We start from the raw sequence: 13,715 nt of genomic DNA, 5'->3' as shown, positions 1-13,715 counted from the left end.
TGGTTCATGATCGCTTGTCAACCGGAGGTCTGCTTGGGTTTGGATCAACTTTGATCCACAATTCCTTAGTAAATACTGATTACAATACACATATTCCAGATCTACTTAGGGATTAACGGACGGATTTATTTCTGGGCGGGCAGCTCGTTTCTCTGCCAGCGATGGAGTAAATTACTTCATCGCCCTGACAGAGAGGCCACCAGCCTAATTTATAAATTACCTCCAAGCTGGCAGTCATTTCTAAAGCATTGCCAGGAACAGCAGCTAAGGCGGTTTCTATCAATGCTTTTTTGCAGTTTGGTGCAGGGCTCCTTCAACATGATGGAGCCTTGCACCAAACTGTTATCTTTTTTTCCTTCAAAAAGAAATCCGGAAGTGACATTTTCTTTTTGAAAATAAACAAGCTAATGCCCTTTCACCATGGGAGTTCTGTCCCATGATGAGGGGGGCATTTTTTGTTTTTTACTCCCGCTTACCGTCGGGGTTTGCCTGCCGGTAGCGGACAGTAAAAACGGCTACATGTCCACCCATCCTAATTGGGCTGACAGGTATATAGCCATTTCTCCAAAGGCCCTAGCCATGGCAGTGACAGAGTAGTCACTTCCATGGACAAACTTATGGTCAAGCCACATTTAAATCAGGTAGAAGGACCACTATGTTGGCGGGGATGGAACATTATCGCTATTGCAATGGAGTTACCAACGTATAAATCGGGCCTTAAATTGTCTTTATGTTGTTTAACATACAAACAACTTTTCTACTTGATTGACATTGTCAACATTGATATCTAGTTTATTTCAAGTACTCCACCAAAAATAAATTTAAAAAAATGCATATGTAGAAAGAGGGGACAGAAGGGCTTTGTTCTCAAATAGATCATACTTCATTATGAAATTCTTATGATCTAGTTGAATCTTCCAGAACTTTGCTGCCGACATGCAAAGAAGTGTTACTTTGACAATGTTGGCGTGATTTTCACCCAGCGACCTTTAAAATCAGAAGACATTTTTCTACCGCCTGACACCAAAAAATCTCTATTTTGTTGGCAGTGTAGATTTTATACCTCCTAATACTGAAAGCAAATCCACTTTGAATTTGAAATTGGATTTGTAAAGTGATCTCTTGGTTCTAGACAGGCTGCTGGTATAGAAAACAGCACAGAGAATGAAGGGAAAAGCCAGGTTTGAAGGACCTTCATAAATAGTAACAGATTGGTTATGGTGTAGTTCATGGAAACTAGTTGTAGTATTGTAGAGAAGAGGAGTACATCACCATTCTTGCCCCTTCATTTTTCATTGTCTGAAGTTTGGTAAGAATAGCATTCTTGATACTGGGGGAGAGGCTACCACAGGTTGTCCGAGCATGCTCCAGTAATGGCTGCCATGCGCAGCACTTTGCAGTCATAAGGAAGTGGAGCAAGGGGATAGTAATTAAAGCTGGCATAAATCAATTGTGCGAGAGTGTATCACTGAAGAGACTTGATTGTCCATCTAGAGAATAATGTGTATCTTAACTCTCATGCTTTTTACACTAGAGACAGGAGAGGTTGCTATGACTGTGTTGGTTTTTCATGTGGTTTTAATTTCACTAAGAGTTTTTTTTGGACTGGGAACCAAAAAAGTAGTACATTTGCATCCTTAGAAGCTCCATCAATAGATGCAAATTTACTACTTTTTAAATTCACAAATATTGGCGGTAGTAGTCTTGGAAATGTATGCCAGACTCAGGGTTTCAAGAATACTGTTGCCAATCAAGCACCCAAAGAAAGTGATGGGGTGAATGCCTGCAATTAGTTTAAGCACGGGCAATCACTCAGGGTGGCATTCCAACCCATCATTTTTTGTTCACTGTGCCACAACAGACTGAGTGTCTGACCTAATGCAACCCAGTTCTTTTTCAGACTAACCCACCCTGATCCTTGACCATCTCACCCCTCTACACTGCAATCCACTGATTTTTAGTTGGTAAATTACTTTGTGGTGTCATGTACCTAAATGGAATCTATGTCAGATCACGGCGAGGGACTGCACTCCCTTTGAAAAGATGAGATTTAACTCCCTTCAAAATGGAAAAGCAGCATTACATTCTATAAAGTAATTCTACAGTAACAAATGATAAACTGATCTCAATGTGCATTACTAAAAAGAACTTGGAATGAGGGCACTTCCAAATGCATTTCTTTTACTTTCAATTAGAACTTTTTCAGAGAGACAATGAAAGGTTTGAAGCCCACAATGAGAAACAGCTCCTAGGCATGGATCCTTCATTGAAATGCAGCTTCTCTGCCTTTATTGCGGACGAGGAGACAGTTCTCTTTGGTAAATCCAGACAGCAGCAGTGGAAAGTGAAGATTGAATTGCTGTGTTTCTGGGTGCAGTGAGCTGTACTTCCTCATACAACAGAAATATAACTTGCCAGAGTGAGTTTGAGCTGCAGAAAGAAGCCAGCAGAAGCAAGGACTCTGGATACGACTCATCTTTGCATCAGATGAAACATCTCTCTGATCTGTGATGAAAAACCCCAGTATCTCTGGCACATAGGGGCAGATGTACAAGCCCCTTGCGCCACTTTTGCGTCACTTTTCCCATGTTAAAAGTGACGCAAAAGGGGTGCAAGGGGCTTGTAAATCTGCCCCATAGTGTGTAGTTAGTAACTTGCTTTGTGTCCCATCTCCACTGCTAAAGCTGGGTCTTATCAAAGGCATCCTAGGATGCCCAAACTAAGAACACTGTAAGGGAGCTCTTCCAGACAATGCACACCATGCTTAGCACTCAGTCAGAAGCTCATTGACAACAACACCACTCTACGTGTCAATACTATGCCTTAAACAGTATCAGTTAACACTGGTGATATTGTTAAGCCTATTGATTTTTGAATTCTGTTGCCATAGGTTACTCCACCATTTTTTACATGACAATTATATGGTAAAGATGGCACAGACACCTCTTGAATTTAACAGCATCTCTTCGGAAGCAACTGAGTTACTTCAGACTGGGAAGTCAACAGATTGTCTTTTAATTGCACTTCCAGGCTGGGCTTTCTCTGCTGTACTGGAATGTATACAGACATTTTACTTCGGAGTGATATACACATTCAATGACTTCCTCACTTACTCTAATAAAGTTTATTCAGTGAGATTTATGGAAAACAAAATCATATTTCATGATAAATCATAACTAAACAACTTTAGAAACAGTTGTTTGCTCTATTTGTTATGCAAACGCATGTAAACAGCATTGGTGCATGCCTGTGTTTACATATTAAAACCAAAGAAATTGGGGGCATATCAGCAACAACCGGCGATAATTATCGCTCATCGCTCTTAGCGTGAGGATAATTATCGCCGGGTTACGTGGATTTTTATCGCTGAGATAGCGTGCTATTAGCAACGCTTATCTCCTCAGCGATAAAAATCCTCACGCTAACTGCCTAACGTGAGATTATCGCTGGAAACCCAGCGATAATCTCACACAATGTGGCGTTAGCTTGTTGATAGAGACTCACAAACTTAGCCATGATATCCACCTTCCATAGGATATCATGGCTAAGTCAGTCTTGAAGCAGGCGTAAGGAAAGTAGCGATAACAGGGGTTATCGCTACTTTTCCTGACGCTATGCTTCATAGTGTGGGGCTTGACGATAGGAGAAATGTCGCTTAGCGACATTTCTCCTGACATGTTAGGTCAGGAACGCCCACTTTGCATCTCATTAGAGATGCAAAGCTGGGCGTTAGGAATCCCCACGCTAAAGCAAGGTTTTACGCATTAGCGTGGCCTTGCTAATTAGGCGATAAAATTATCGCCGCTTTTCGGCCGAAAACGGCCGCAAAAGCGCCGATCATTTTTTATCGCCCGCTTGTAAATATGCCCCCAAGTACCTCCGATGCTTTTGTTAGTGCATATGGCATGCTCTAGCAGGTATTAAAAAAAGCATTTTAAAAAGCCAGCTCTAGTGAAAGTAAAACGGATTGCTTTCTGCATACGATGCATGGAAGACATAAATCATTTAATGTAATATCATTCAATTTAGCTTGGAGATGTAAAAAAGTCACTGCTGCATTAAAATGAATGTACCCCATATGAGGCGGAAATATACACTACATTGCCAAAAGAATTAAGGGGCATATTATCAAGGACGGCGTTACAATTATCACCGCTTTAGCGGCAGAAAACTGCCGCTAAAGTGGCGATAATGGGCTTGATAATATGCCGCAGAGAATTCCAATAGAAGCCCATGTTGACACCAGAACATGGGCTTCTATGGGAATTATCAAGGGCATATTATCAAGCCCATTATCGCCACTTTAGCGGCAGTTTTCTGTTATCTATTATCGCTAAAGCGGCGATAATTGTAATGCCGTTTCTTGATAATATGCCCCTAAGTGAGACAAATATACCCAAATGCGATCATTCACATCACTTTATGTAGGTGTCAAAGATTTAGTAACGGTAGGTTTAAAGGCAGGTATGCTATACGGGCAGACCTAAAAGGAATTTGACATGGTGACATGTCATTTTTGCCTTGATTTTACATTCGTAAACCTAGATAAAATAGTAAAAAATGTCCGAAACAAATCCAAATGTTTCTGCTGGCTACCTTACAATGCTAAAATAATTTAGTTTAAAATTATGTATCATTGTTTTTAAAAAAATGAATACAAAAAAAAAAGCAAGCTGGGAGTTCACCCCTTATCCCATTCTGCATTTAATGAAGAACCAATAATTTCCAATAGTGATCCGAATAGGATGTATTCACAATTTCCACACAATCAATTGTCAATTTGTTGCTTTTTTAACAAATGTTTCTGCTGGTCTGTCTGCATTTCTGATAGGATTCAGAAGGCTTAATATGATTTCACCATTTGCTTCCTGTTTTTAGCTTAATCTTACTTTGCATTCTCTTACACACAGGGTGGTGTGAATGATGAAATTACGCTTTCAGCCTATGTCACAATCGCCCTCCTGGAGTACCCGCTCCCTTCAACAGTATGTACAGAGCTTGTTTGAATCACATTATTCACATTTGTGTTTTAGAAACATCCACTTCCCAAATCTGATTATGTATGTGAAAGGTAAAGATACATTTCCTCAATTATTGCACGATTACATAGAAGAGCTTAAATTGAGACCTTTTAGCAATGCTAGAGTTGGTGAGGTCTTTAGGACTCATACAAGACTTGGAGATATGGACAGATTATTAAAATCATAATGAAAATACTGGTGGGTCTCCAGGATCCATCTCAATATCCAAGAAACTCCTATATTAAATAGAGACATGTTGTTCCAACCATGTGGAAAGAATGTTCTCTGATCACCAGATATATTATAATCCTCTGTGGTAATGGAGTAAACAGTGAGCCTCTGATCTACATGTTGAAAAATGTCTTATGGTACCCTTCCAAAGCCTCATTTTATTTAAACTGTGGGTATGGCCCTCAGCATATCTGTTGTTTTCTATTTGGGTACGCCTGTGAGCATCATTCCGAGAAGTCTCAAAGAGAAGACTGTTGAGAGACCCTTGAAGACATCAGCTTGCTGTGCTTCTCCTTTTCTTACTCCACCTCTCTCCTAGAAACCTAGGAACATCCTCAGCCTCACCTTTCCTTTGTTAAGTTCCCTTCCTTTAAGTGCATTAAGACCTTGGTATTCTGAGGCAAAGTCCATGCATTCAAACCTTGTGGCTGTGTCTAAACCTGATGCTTGCATTCCAATACCTCTCTGCAGCACCCAGTTGTCCGCAACGCCTTGTTCTGCCTTGAAACGGCCTACAAGGAATCAAATGATGTCTACACCAAGTCACTCATGGCGTACGCTTTTGGCCTGGCTGGCAAGGACGACAAGCGCAGAGAGCTGCTGGAGTCACTGGATAAGGAAGCCATTGAGAAGGGTAAGGGGGTAGAGTCTTGCAGAATGTTATCCTCACATGAACTAAATCTAATGTCTTATAAACTCATATTTTGGGGATATTGGCATTTTATTGGCTCACACCTTCTTTCCCTGTATCTTTTTATCGGTTCTCCTGCCTGCCTACTGACTAAAGCCTTCATTCTAATTTGTTTGTTATTCACATTACAGTCAAAAAATCCACTTTTCTGCTGAAATGGTAATTGAACTAACTCTGGCCACATAATCCATGTAATAAGCAGTGGGGTATGTGTCCTGAAAATGTACAAGCATGTAGAAAAACATGCAGAAACCAGGCTAGTGGTACCAATTTATGTACGCTTTTCCCCTTTCCATATGATTCTACAAGCGGATAACTCATTATTCCTCAGCAAAACTGTACCACGCTATTACCAAATCCCTTGATCTAGGTAATATCACCTGGAATCAAGCTCCAGCTCATAATGGTAACCTAAATAACTTCCACAACAAGTGTTTCTTTGTTGTGGTTCTTGCTCTGTTTCATGGCTCTGTTGCCATGTCTCCTCTGATTCCTAGCTATCTTGCCAATCTCCTGTCAGAGTGTTTTAACTATTGATTTTGTTCCTTTTACTCTATCTTTTTATTTTATTTTTCTCCATAAGCTGAAGTTACCTCTGATTCTTCTACTGTCTTGATTCTTTCTCACTTTGTGCTCTTATTCCAATTCTTAATACCTGATCTATGAACTAGATCGATTTCTCTATTATACCATCTTCCACTTTCTTGGGTCATGTTTTTCTGTTCCTGTTCTCTGTGTTGACTAAACTGTTTCATTTATGAAGGCTTTTAGAGCAGGAATTGCTCATATGCAAGTTCCTCTTTTCAATTACTTTTCTTTTCTTTTGTCTATATAAGTAAGTCTGATTTTTTTAAACTAGGTTTGAATGGTAGTGATTAAAACAAAAGATTTACCTATTCATGAACAGTTGACACAGCACATACTGTTAATGTACAAAATGTAGCCATATTGTAGATATGATTGAAGAAAACACATTTAATTTCTTGTTATTTGTTGGCTTCTATCTGTCTCTGGAGGCGTCCCATTTGGTTTATAAAGGGGAAGTCCAGACTTATGCACCTTTAATACTTGGACATTCTGTTTGGGGTTCCCTTCAAAGCGTGACAAGGATGTACAACTATGTAGCCACTACATACTTGTACTGAAACAAATAGCTCAGAGACCAAAAGCTAAGTTTGTAGGCATCATGCTATAGATTCCACCCTTCTCCCCTTTAAAGACACCTCACTAATGTGCAGACACCTACTGATGGACAGCTCTCTTTTAACTCCTTAAGATGGATCAGTCCATTGGCACCGCACTCAAGAGACCAAAGAAGAGGAGCCGTTTCCCTATTTCCGCTTCCGTCCACGGGCGCCCTCTGCTGAGGTTGAGTTGACATCCTACGTGCTATTGGCTTGCCTCGTCAAGCATCCCATTTCTCAGGAGGATCTCACAAAGGCTGCAAAGATTGTGCAGTGGCTTACGAAGCAGCAGAACCCAACTGGTGGTTTCAGCTCGACGCAGGTAGGGTGAGCATGGGTGTGGGTGTTTTTGTAGAGTGTGGGGATTTTGTATGTTGGTATGTGTATAGATGTGTGTTGTGTGTGTGTGTGTCCGCATGTGAAAACATGGTTTACATGTGAGTGTATATCGAGTGTCTGAGCATATAAAGATTTGCTCTACCTTTCACTTTGAAGAGAGTAAACTTTCAGACTTTGAACCCTAATGAATGGGAAATGCCCCATTGGATTATTTTCTATTTCACGGTAACTGCTCTCTTGCCTCTGGGCTCAGTATTTGCTCTGCTCCCACTGTATCTTTTTTTATCAACAGTGCAGATACTAGTACTTCCTTGCAAGGTAAAGCATGCTGTAAGGTTCTGAGTAAAGAACTTGAACAGAGGCAAACCAATCTCATCTCCACTGTCTGGGCTGAATCATGCTAAAGCCATAGTGGATGTGGTTTTGTCCTTGGCTCCTTGCATAAAGCTTTGCTGAAACCTGGGAGGAAGATTTGCAGAGATTATTTAAATTAAACTGGAAGAATTGCTGGATCTCACAGGAACCACTAAGGGCTATAGCTAAAATGGGAAAATACTATTTACAATTCATGTTTCTGCAATCCTGGAATTTTAAGCTTGATGGCTGTCTATCACATGTACTGCATTGTGCTCTATGTAATACTTTTTAGTGTGTCTTGCTGTATGATTCTGTGATTACATTGTAGATCCATAAGTGTAAATACTGCCAAAGTAAGTCCTGATGCACAGTAGCCATTGGTGACATAAACAATACTCATGAAAACATCATCCAAAGAGAAGATATATATGTTTGACTCGGTCCTCATTATGGCAAGAAGGCTAGATGCTTAATATGTTAGAAGCTATCAGTAATTGGGCAAATAATAAACAGTTTGCTAGGGCTACAGAAAAGACCGCACACACACCAGACAATTATGTAGAGAAAATTGTGTTAAATGCAAGCAGTACCAAACAACATTAAACATAATTGAATTACCAAACCAATATAGAAAAAGCAAGACAATTTTAATAAGAAAAGGGACACCAAACCATTAAAATCATATAAGTTATTAATTTTTACATTTTTTAGGTAAAACTAGCAAAAAACTAAAGGTTTTAACTAAAAAGCACAGTTCAACGCATTCATTTGGCAAAACAAACAGGCTCATCTCCCCTTCAGGTTACTTCAACGCCCTAGATCGGAGGGAGGGTTGGGCCTTCCAGATTTTAATTTCTAGCAAAAAGCGGCCCACCTCAGGGTCATCACAACGTGGTCCCAGAGGGAGTCATGGACAGGGCAATCGTAGGAAGGGTCATCTGGGACCTACTATGGAAGCCGAAGGTTAACTGAAGGTTAACAGCCATCCCAACGCCTACCTTAGCACACCAACTGGGACCACCCTTAGGGTATGGGACGAAGTACTCCGGAAAACAGTGTGGACGACATTTCCTTCCCCCTTTATCCCGATTCACTGCAACCCAGCGCTTCTCCTAGTAATGCCCCCGGAACCATTCGATGCAAGGAGGAGGGGAGGCTGCCTGACTTTATCACACCTCTTTCACAACGTGGACATACTCACTTTTGAACACTGTCAGTGAGATTTCAATCTCACAGGGAGTGAATTTTTTCACTACCAACAACTGCCTCATTGGGCATTTCAACCAGACACTTGCGACGCATCTATGAGGGAGCTCACCCCTCTGGAGCATTTTGTGAAGCTGGCCAAGAGTACTAAGGGTACCATTGCCTTTTTGTATGATCTATTACTTCGCACAACACCCTCACAATCACCAATATTGCTTTTTGGGAACGCACCCAGGGTCATGAAATCTCCGAACGAGAACGTCGAGCCATCTGGAGGGACATACACAGACACAACCATTCCCCTAGGCCTCCAGGAAGCACATTAAAAATCTTATATGATTGGTATTTATATCCTACGAAACTGGAAAAAATGCATTCCAAATACATCCGACTTTTGTTGGAGGGGTTGTGGAATCATGGGCGACTTCCGCCACATCTGGCGGGATTGCCCGGCATCTGCCCTTTCTGGTCCAAAATTTTGGCACAAATTAAGGATGTCCTGGGGTACCCCGTACCTGACGCACTGACTTTTACACTGTTGGGGCTTAGATATGAATCCCTGAAATACCAAACAAATGCAGATAAAGGTACATTGTGGCTAAGTCTGGGAGCAGCAAAGATGGCAGTGGTGGCAGCCTAGAAGAAACCCAAAGCCCCAACTTTGACTCAATGGCATGCCCGATTTTGGCAGGCGATCACAATGGAATGGATGAGCGACATATTCAGGGACGACTTTAAATATTTTGAGTACACATGGGGATCCTTAATTAGTTATCTCTCGTAAAGTCTACAGCTAATAGCATGCCCATCACAAACAAAGGCTTTACACCTTTTCCAATTTTGAACAGTCCCTCACAATGACCCGAAGACACCCCAAAGGCTCCTCGGCCCTAACACGCATGCTAACTCCCGAGCAGATTTTTGTAGTCCTGACATGCTTCTGGAATTCAGTCTAAGCACCTGGCTTTACACTTGGTTATTTTCAGGTTTGTTTCTTGTTTGTATAAGGAAGGAAGGGGATAAGGGGAGGGAGGGAGTGGGGCTTGTGAAGGGATACAATAAGGAATATTGTGTAAAAAGGAGCCGCTAGACTGTTCCTGAAAACTGTCTCTGGAAATAGCAATGTAAGACGAAACGATGGTCTTCATGTTCTGACTGTATCTGAAGCCTTGATGACAAAATTCAATAAAAAGACGTTTTACAAAAAAAATACAGTTCTAGGTTACTGGGACTGAGGAGCAATTTCAAGTTGAATTTGATGGAGAAGAGATCAGGTAAGCCAAGCAGGTTGCAAAAGTCACAATTTCTACTTCGGGACTTAAAAAGTTTTTGTAGTTTTCAAAGTTCATCAGGTCAGTGCAGAAAGATGAAGTTGTCAAGATTCCCTTAAAGGCAGAAAATATCTTTTGAGCTTCTGCTGAACCCTACTGTTTGGCTCCAAAAGCTCCAAGCATGGCAAAGTAGGAATTTGTAGCCATCAAGGCAACTTAAGCGCTGAGTAAGACTTTCCAGCTCACCCCAATGATTGTTTTTGTAGGTACTTTTTTGGTTCTTTAACTTCTCCATTGGGGTAAAACTGTAAGCTGTAGCTGACCACATCTCCACAAGCCAAAATGCCCTCATGCAAGGTTCCACTGAAGTATTTATCTTCAGAACACAAAGCTCCAAGCAGGACAAACCTGGAAATCATGCATGGTGAAAGGAAAATTTTTTCCAGATTCTTCTTATTGCTGGAAAATATCCTCCTAGCCACTTCTACAGCCCCAAGGTCCCCAGGGTAGGCTTCAAGGTGCAGGCCTTGCTTTAGACAGGTCTCTCTTAGTTTCCAGTTTACCGTGATCAGATGTGCCTGCTGGGAATCAGGGACCCCTTCTGCCTTTTGAGTCCCTGTAGTAGCAACCCGAGGCTCACCACTCAAACCTTGCAGAGTGGTTCATTCCCTGTGTGCTAGTAGGAATCAGGAATCATTGTGGGTTCTTTCTTTCCATAGTCTGGCAGTATTCTTTTTGTCAGATATTTTTTTCAGTTCCAGGAAGGTTTAAGGAGGTGGTAGTGAGGTACCAATCTATGGAAATTCAAATCTGGGTCGCCAGGGGACCCCTGGCCAGCGCAGCAGTATAGTTTACTGGCCGACTGGCTTAACCCTGTCCTCAATTCCATTTGTAATTCCTCACACAGGTTAGGGATTTTCCCCTCCGCATAGAAACATGCTTTTTTATTACCTACCCTGAAGAAGCCCAATGCCGACCCCAAAGTAGCCAGTAATTTTAGGCCAATCTCCCTACTTTCAGCTCTGGCGAAGATATTGGAGAAACTGCCCATCCGCAACTGGCCGACGTTTTGGAAGCCAATGAGTTGCCACATGATTCTCAATCAGATTTTCGCACTGGGTACAGCATGGAATCAGCTTTGAATGAAGTAGCAGAGTCCATCTGATTGTCAGTTGACGGAGGCTCTTCGGTCATGCTGGTACTTCTTGACTTGTCGGCAGCATTCGATTCTGTGTCACACTCAATCCTGCTTGACAGACTTAGGCAGATAGGCATCCATGGGACGGCATTAGAATCAATCTCCTCCTACCTCCATGGCCGAGACCAACAAGTCTTTCTGCACACCTACACCTCCTCTGCAAAACCACTCAGATGTGTATTGCCTCAGGGCTCGGCCTTGATTCCACTACTTTTCAATATCTATTAGACGCTGCTGGCTGCTCTCATTGCTAGGAATTCGGTCAAGGTGAGATACTACCCGGATGCACCCAGCTGTTTTCTTTTAGAGATCTATCATGTCTGCTTTTGATTCATTTAGAGACTGTCTCAAAAACATTGCTACCTGGATGAACAGTAACTTCTTAAATCTCAACGCCGATAAAACGGAGGTTCTATTTTTTAACCAAGGTTCCCTCCCTCCCACAGACCTCTGATTGTCTGTTGAATTCAGCTCTCCACCAGTGCCTAAGGATTCGGTTAATAACCTTGGTGGCAGATGGGACAAAGACCTGACCCTATCGACCCAAGTCCGTCAAGTCTCGGCGGCCTCTTTTTGAAAGATGAGAATAATCAGAAAACTTCTTGACTTTCTGTCGGATGAAAGGTGTAGATCGGTTGTGCATGCCCTGGTGACCTCTCACCTTGACTATGCCAACAGCCTTTACCTGGGCTTGCCCAGATGTCTGATTAGAAGGCTGCAAATAGTGCAGAACGCTGCTGCGAGGTTGGTCCGTAAGGTTCCACTCCGCCATCATATCTCTCCACATCTCAAACAAATCTATTGGCTCCCAGTCTCCATGAGAATTGAATTCAAGGCCCTTACCATTGCATTCAGGGCCTATCAAGGCAGGGGTCCTAGCTACCTGAGAAAGTGACTACTCCCTTACCAGCAGGAGAGGTCTTTGAGATCCAACCACAGACGTTATCTCACTGATCATTCGTGGTGGGAACCACCAAACTGTGGAATGAATTGCCTCTCCACCTATGCATGCTGAACTCGGAGCTGGCGTTCAGAAAGTTACTGAAAACCTGGCTTTTCAAGCTTAGAGCTTAGCAGCTCCGTTGCTTTGATCTGATGTCTTCTGTCTTAGCGCTGGGACACCTCAGCTGAGGTAGCTATGCGCTTTATAAATGTCCTTTATTATTATTATTATTATTCTGTGCCCTAGTCACCGATTGAAGAATTTTCTACAACCAATGCTAATAACTTTCCTGTAAAATTACTGCTTCCTTTTTCAGTACTTCCCAGAATTCATCACCCTAGATATTTTTAGACCTCTTCAAGTAGCAGGAGATTTTTCCTTTCTTCTCACCACCCCCGTGTAGGGATGAAGTTCCTCCCTCCTGCCAATGGTGGATCTGGTTTTGCCTCCTGCTAGAAGCACAGGCGGAAAGTCTAGACAGTTTCTAAGCATTAATTGTTTCGTTTCTTCACATCCTTATTTGGCATCACCATTTCAAAAGTAAGAATTCTGAAAGCTGCAATTTTTGTTACCAACTATTCTTTTCCCCATCCAGGTGCATACCCCATGCCAATAGCCCCATGCTTACAATACTCCAGCCTTCCTGCTGCCAGAGTATAATGTGGGGGTATCAATACACAATGCAGGCCACATATGCATTTACCTTTCACACCACTGATGCATTTCTGCAATCTCAAAAATTGTCTTCCCAGTAAGTAAAATAAACTAATTATGTGGAACAGTACATTGTGCAGGGAGAAAGCACAGGTGCTGTGACACTATTTAATAGTGTCATAGAGCACAGAGTCTTAAAGCCATCAGAACTAAACAGATAAAGTGGGGAGGACACTGCAAAAAAGGATGTCTTTTCTTGCCCCACCCATCTGTACAGTTGAACCATTGTTTGGGAATCTTATTTGGCTGATACCGTAAGGGTTATCAATGCTGCTTATTTCTTAATGCTGGAGCCCCTTCGAAGCTAGAGTATTCACAAAATAAGCTGAAAAACAAAAATCACCAGAATAGATCAGGGTGAACCAGAATACATCCCTGTCACCATGGAGGTGAAAGTTCTATCCCTGGGTGGAACAGGAACAGCATTCACCTTATCCCTATCTAGTACAGTAATCTGTTGGCCTTTATTTGAGGCTGAAATAATTTCACATTAGAAAATAATTTATTTAGAAACTCAAAATGGATAAAACCTTCTTCTTGTAACCGTCCATTGCCTACAA

General features: G+C 41.9%; 1 protein-coding gene across 1 annotated transcript in view; it reads left to right on the top strand.

The window, feature by feature from the left end:
• LOC146812902 (alpha-2-macroglobulin-like) overlaps positions 1-13,715 on the top strand; it is a 237,564-nt gene that overhangs the window by 209,451 nt on the left and 14,398 nt on the right. Inside the window, exons 27-29 of the mRNA XM_085619972.1 lie at positions 4,911-4,985; positions 5,724-5,886; positions 7,220-7,449. Of these exons, the coding sequence (XP_085476098.1) occupies positions 4,911-4,985; positions 5,724-5,886; positions 7,220-7,449 (468 nt within the window). The remainder of the gene's footprint in view (positions 1-4,910; positions 4,986-5,723; positions 5,887-7,219; positions 7,450-13,715) is intronic.

Source organism: Triturus cristatus, chromosome 7, assembly GCF_964204655.1.
Source record: "Triturus cristatus chromosome 7, aTriCri1.1, whole genome shotgun sequence".
NCBI classification, from domain to species: Eukaryota; Metazoa; Chordata; class Amphibia; order Caudata; family Salamandridae; genus Triturus; species Triturus cristatus.
This window is presented reverse-complemented; position numbering and strand designations above follow the sequence as displayed.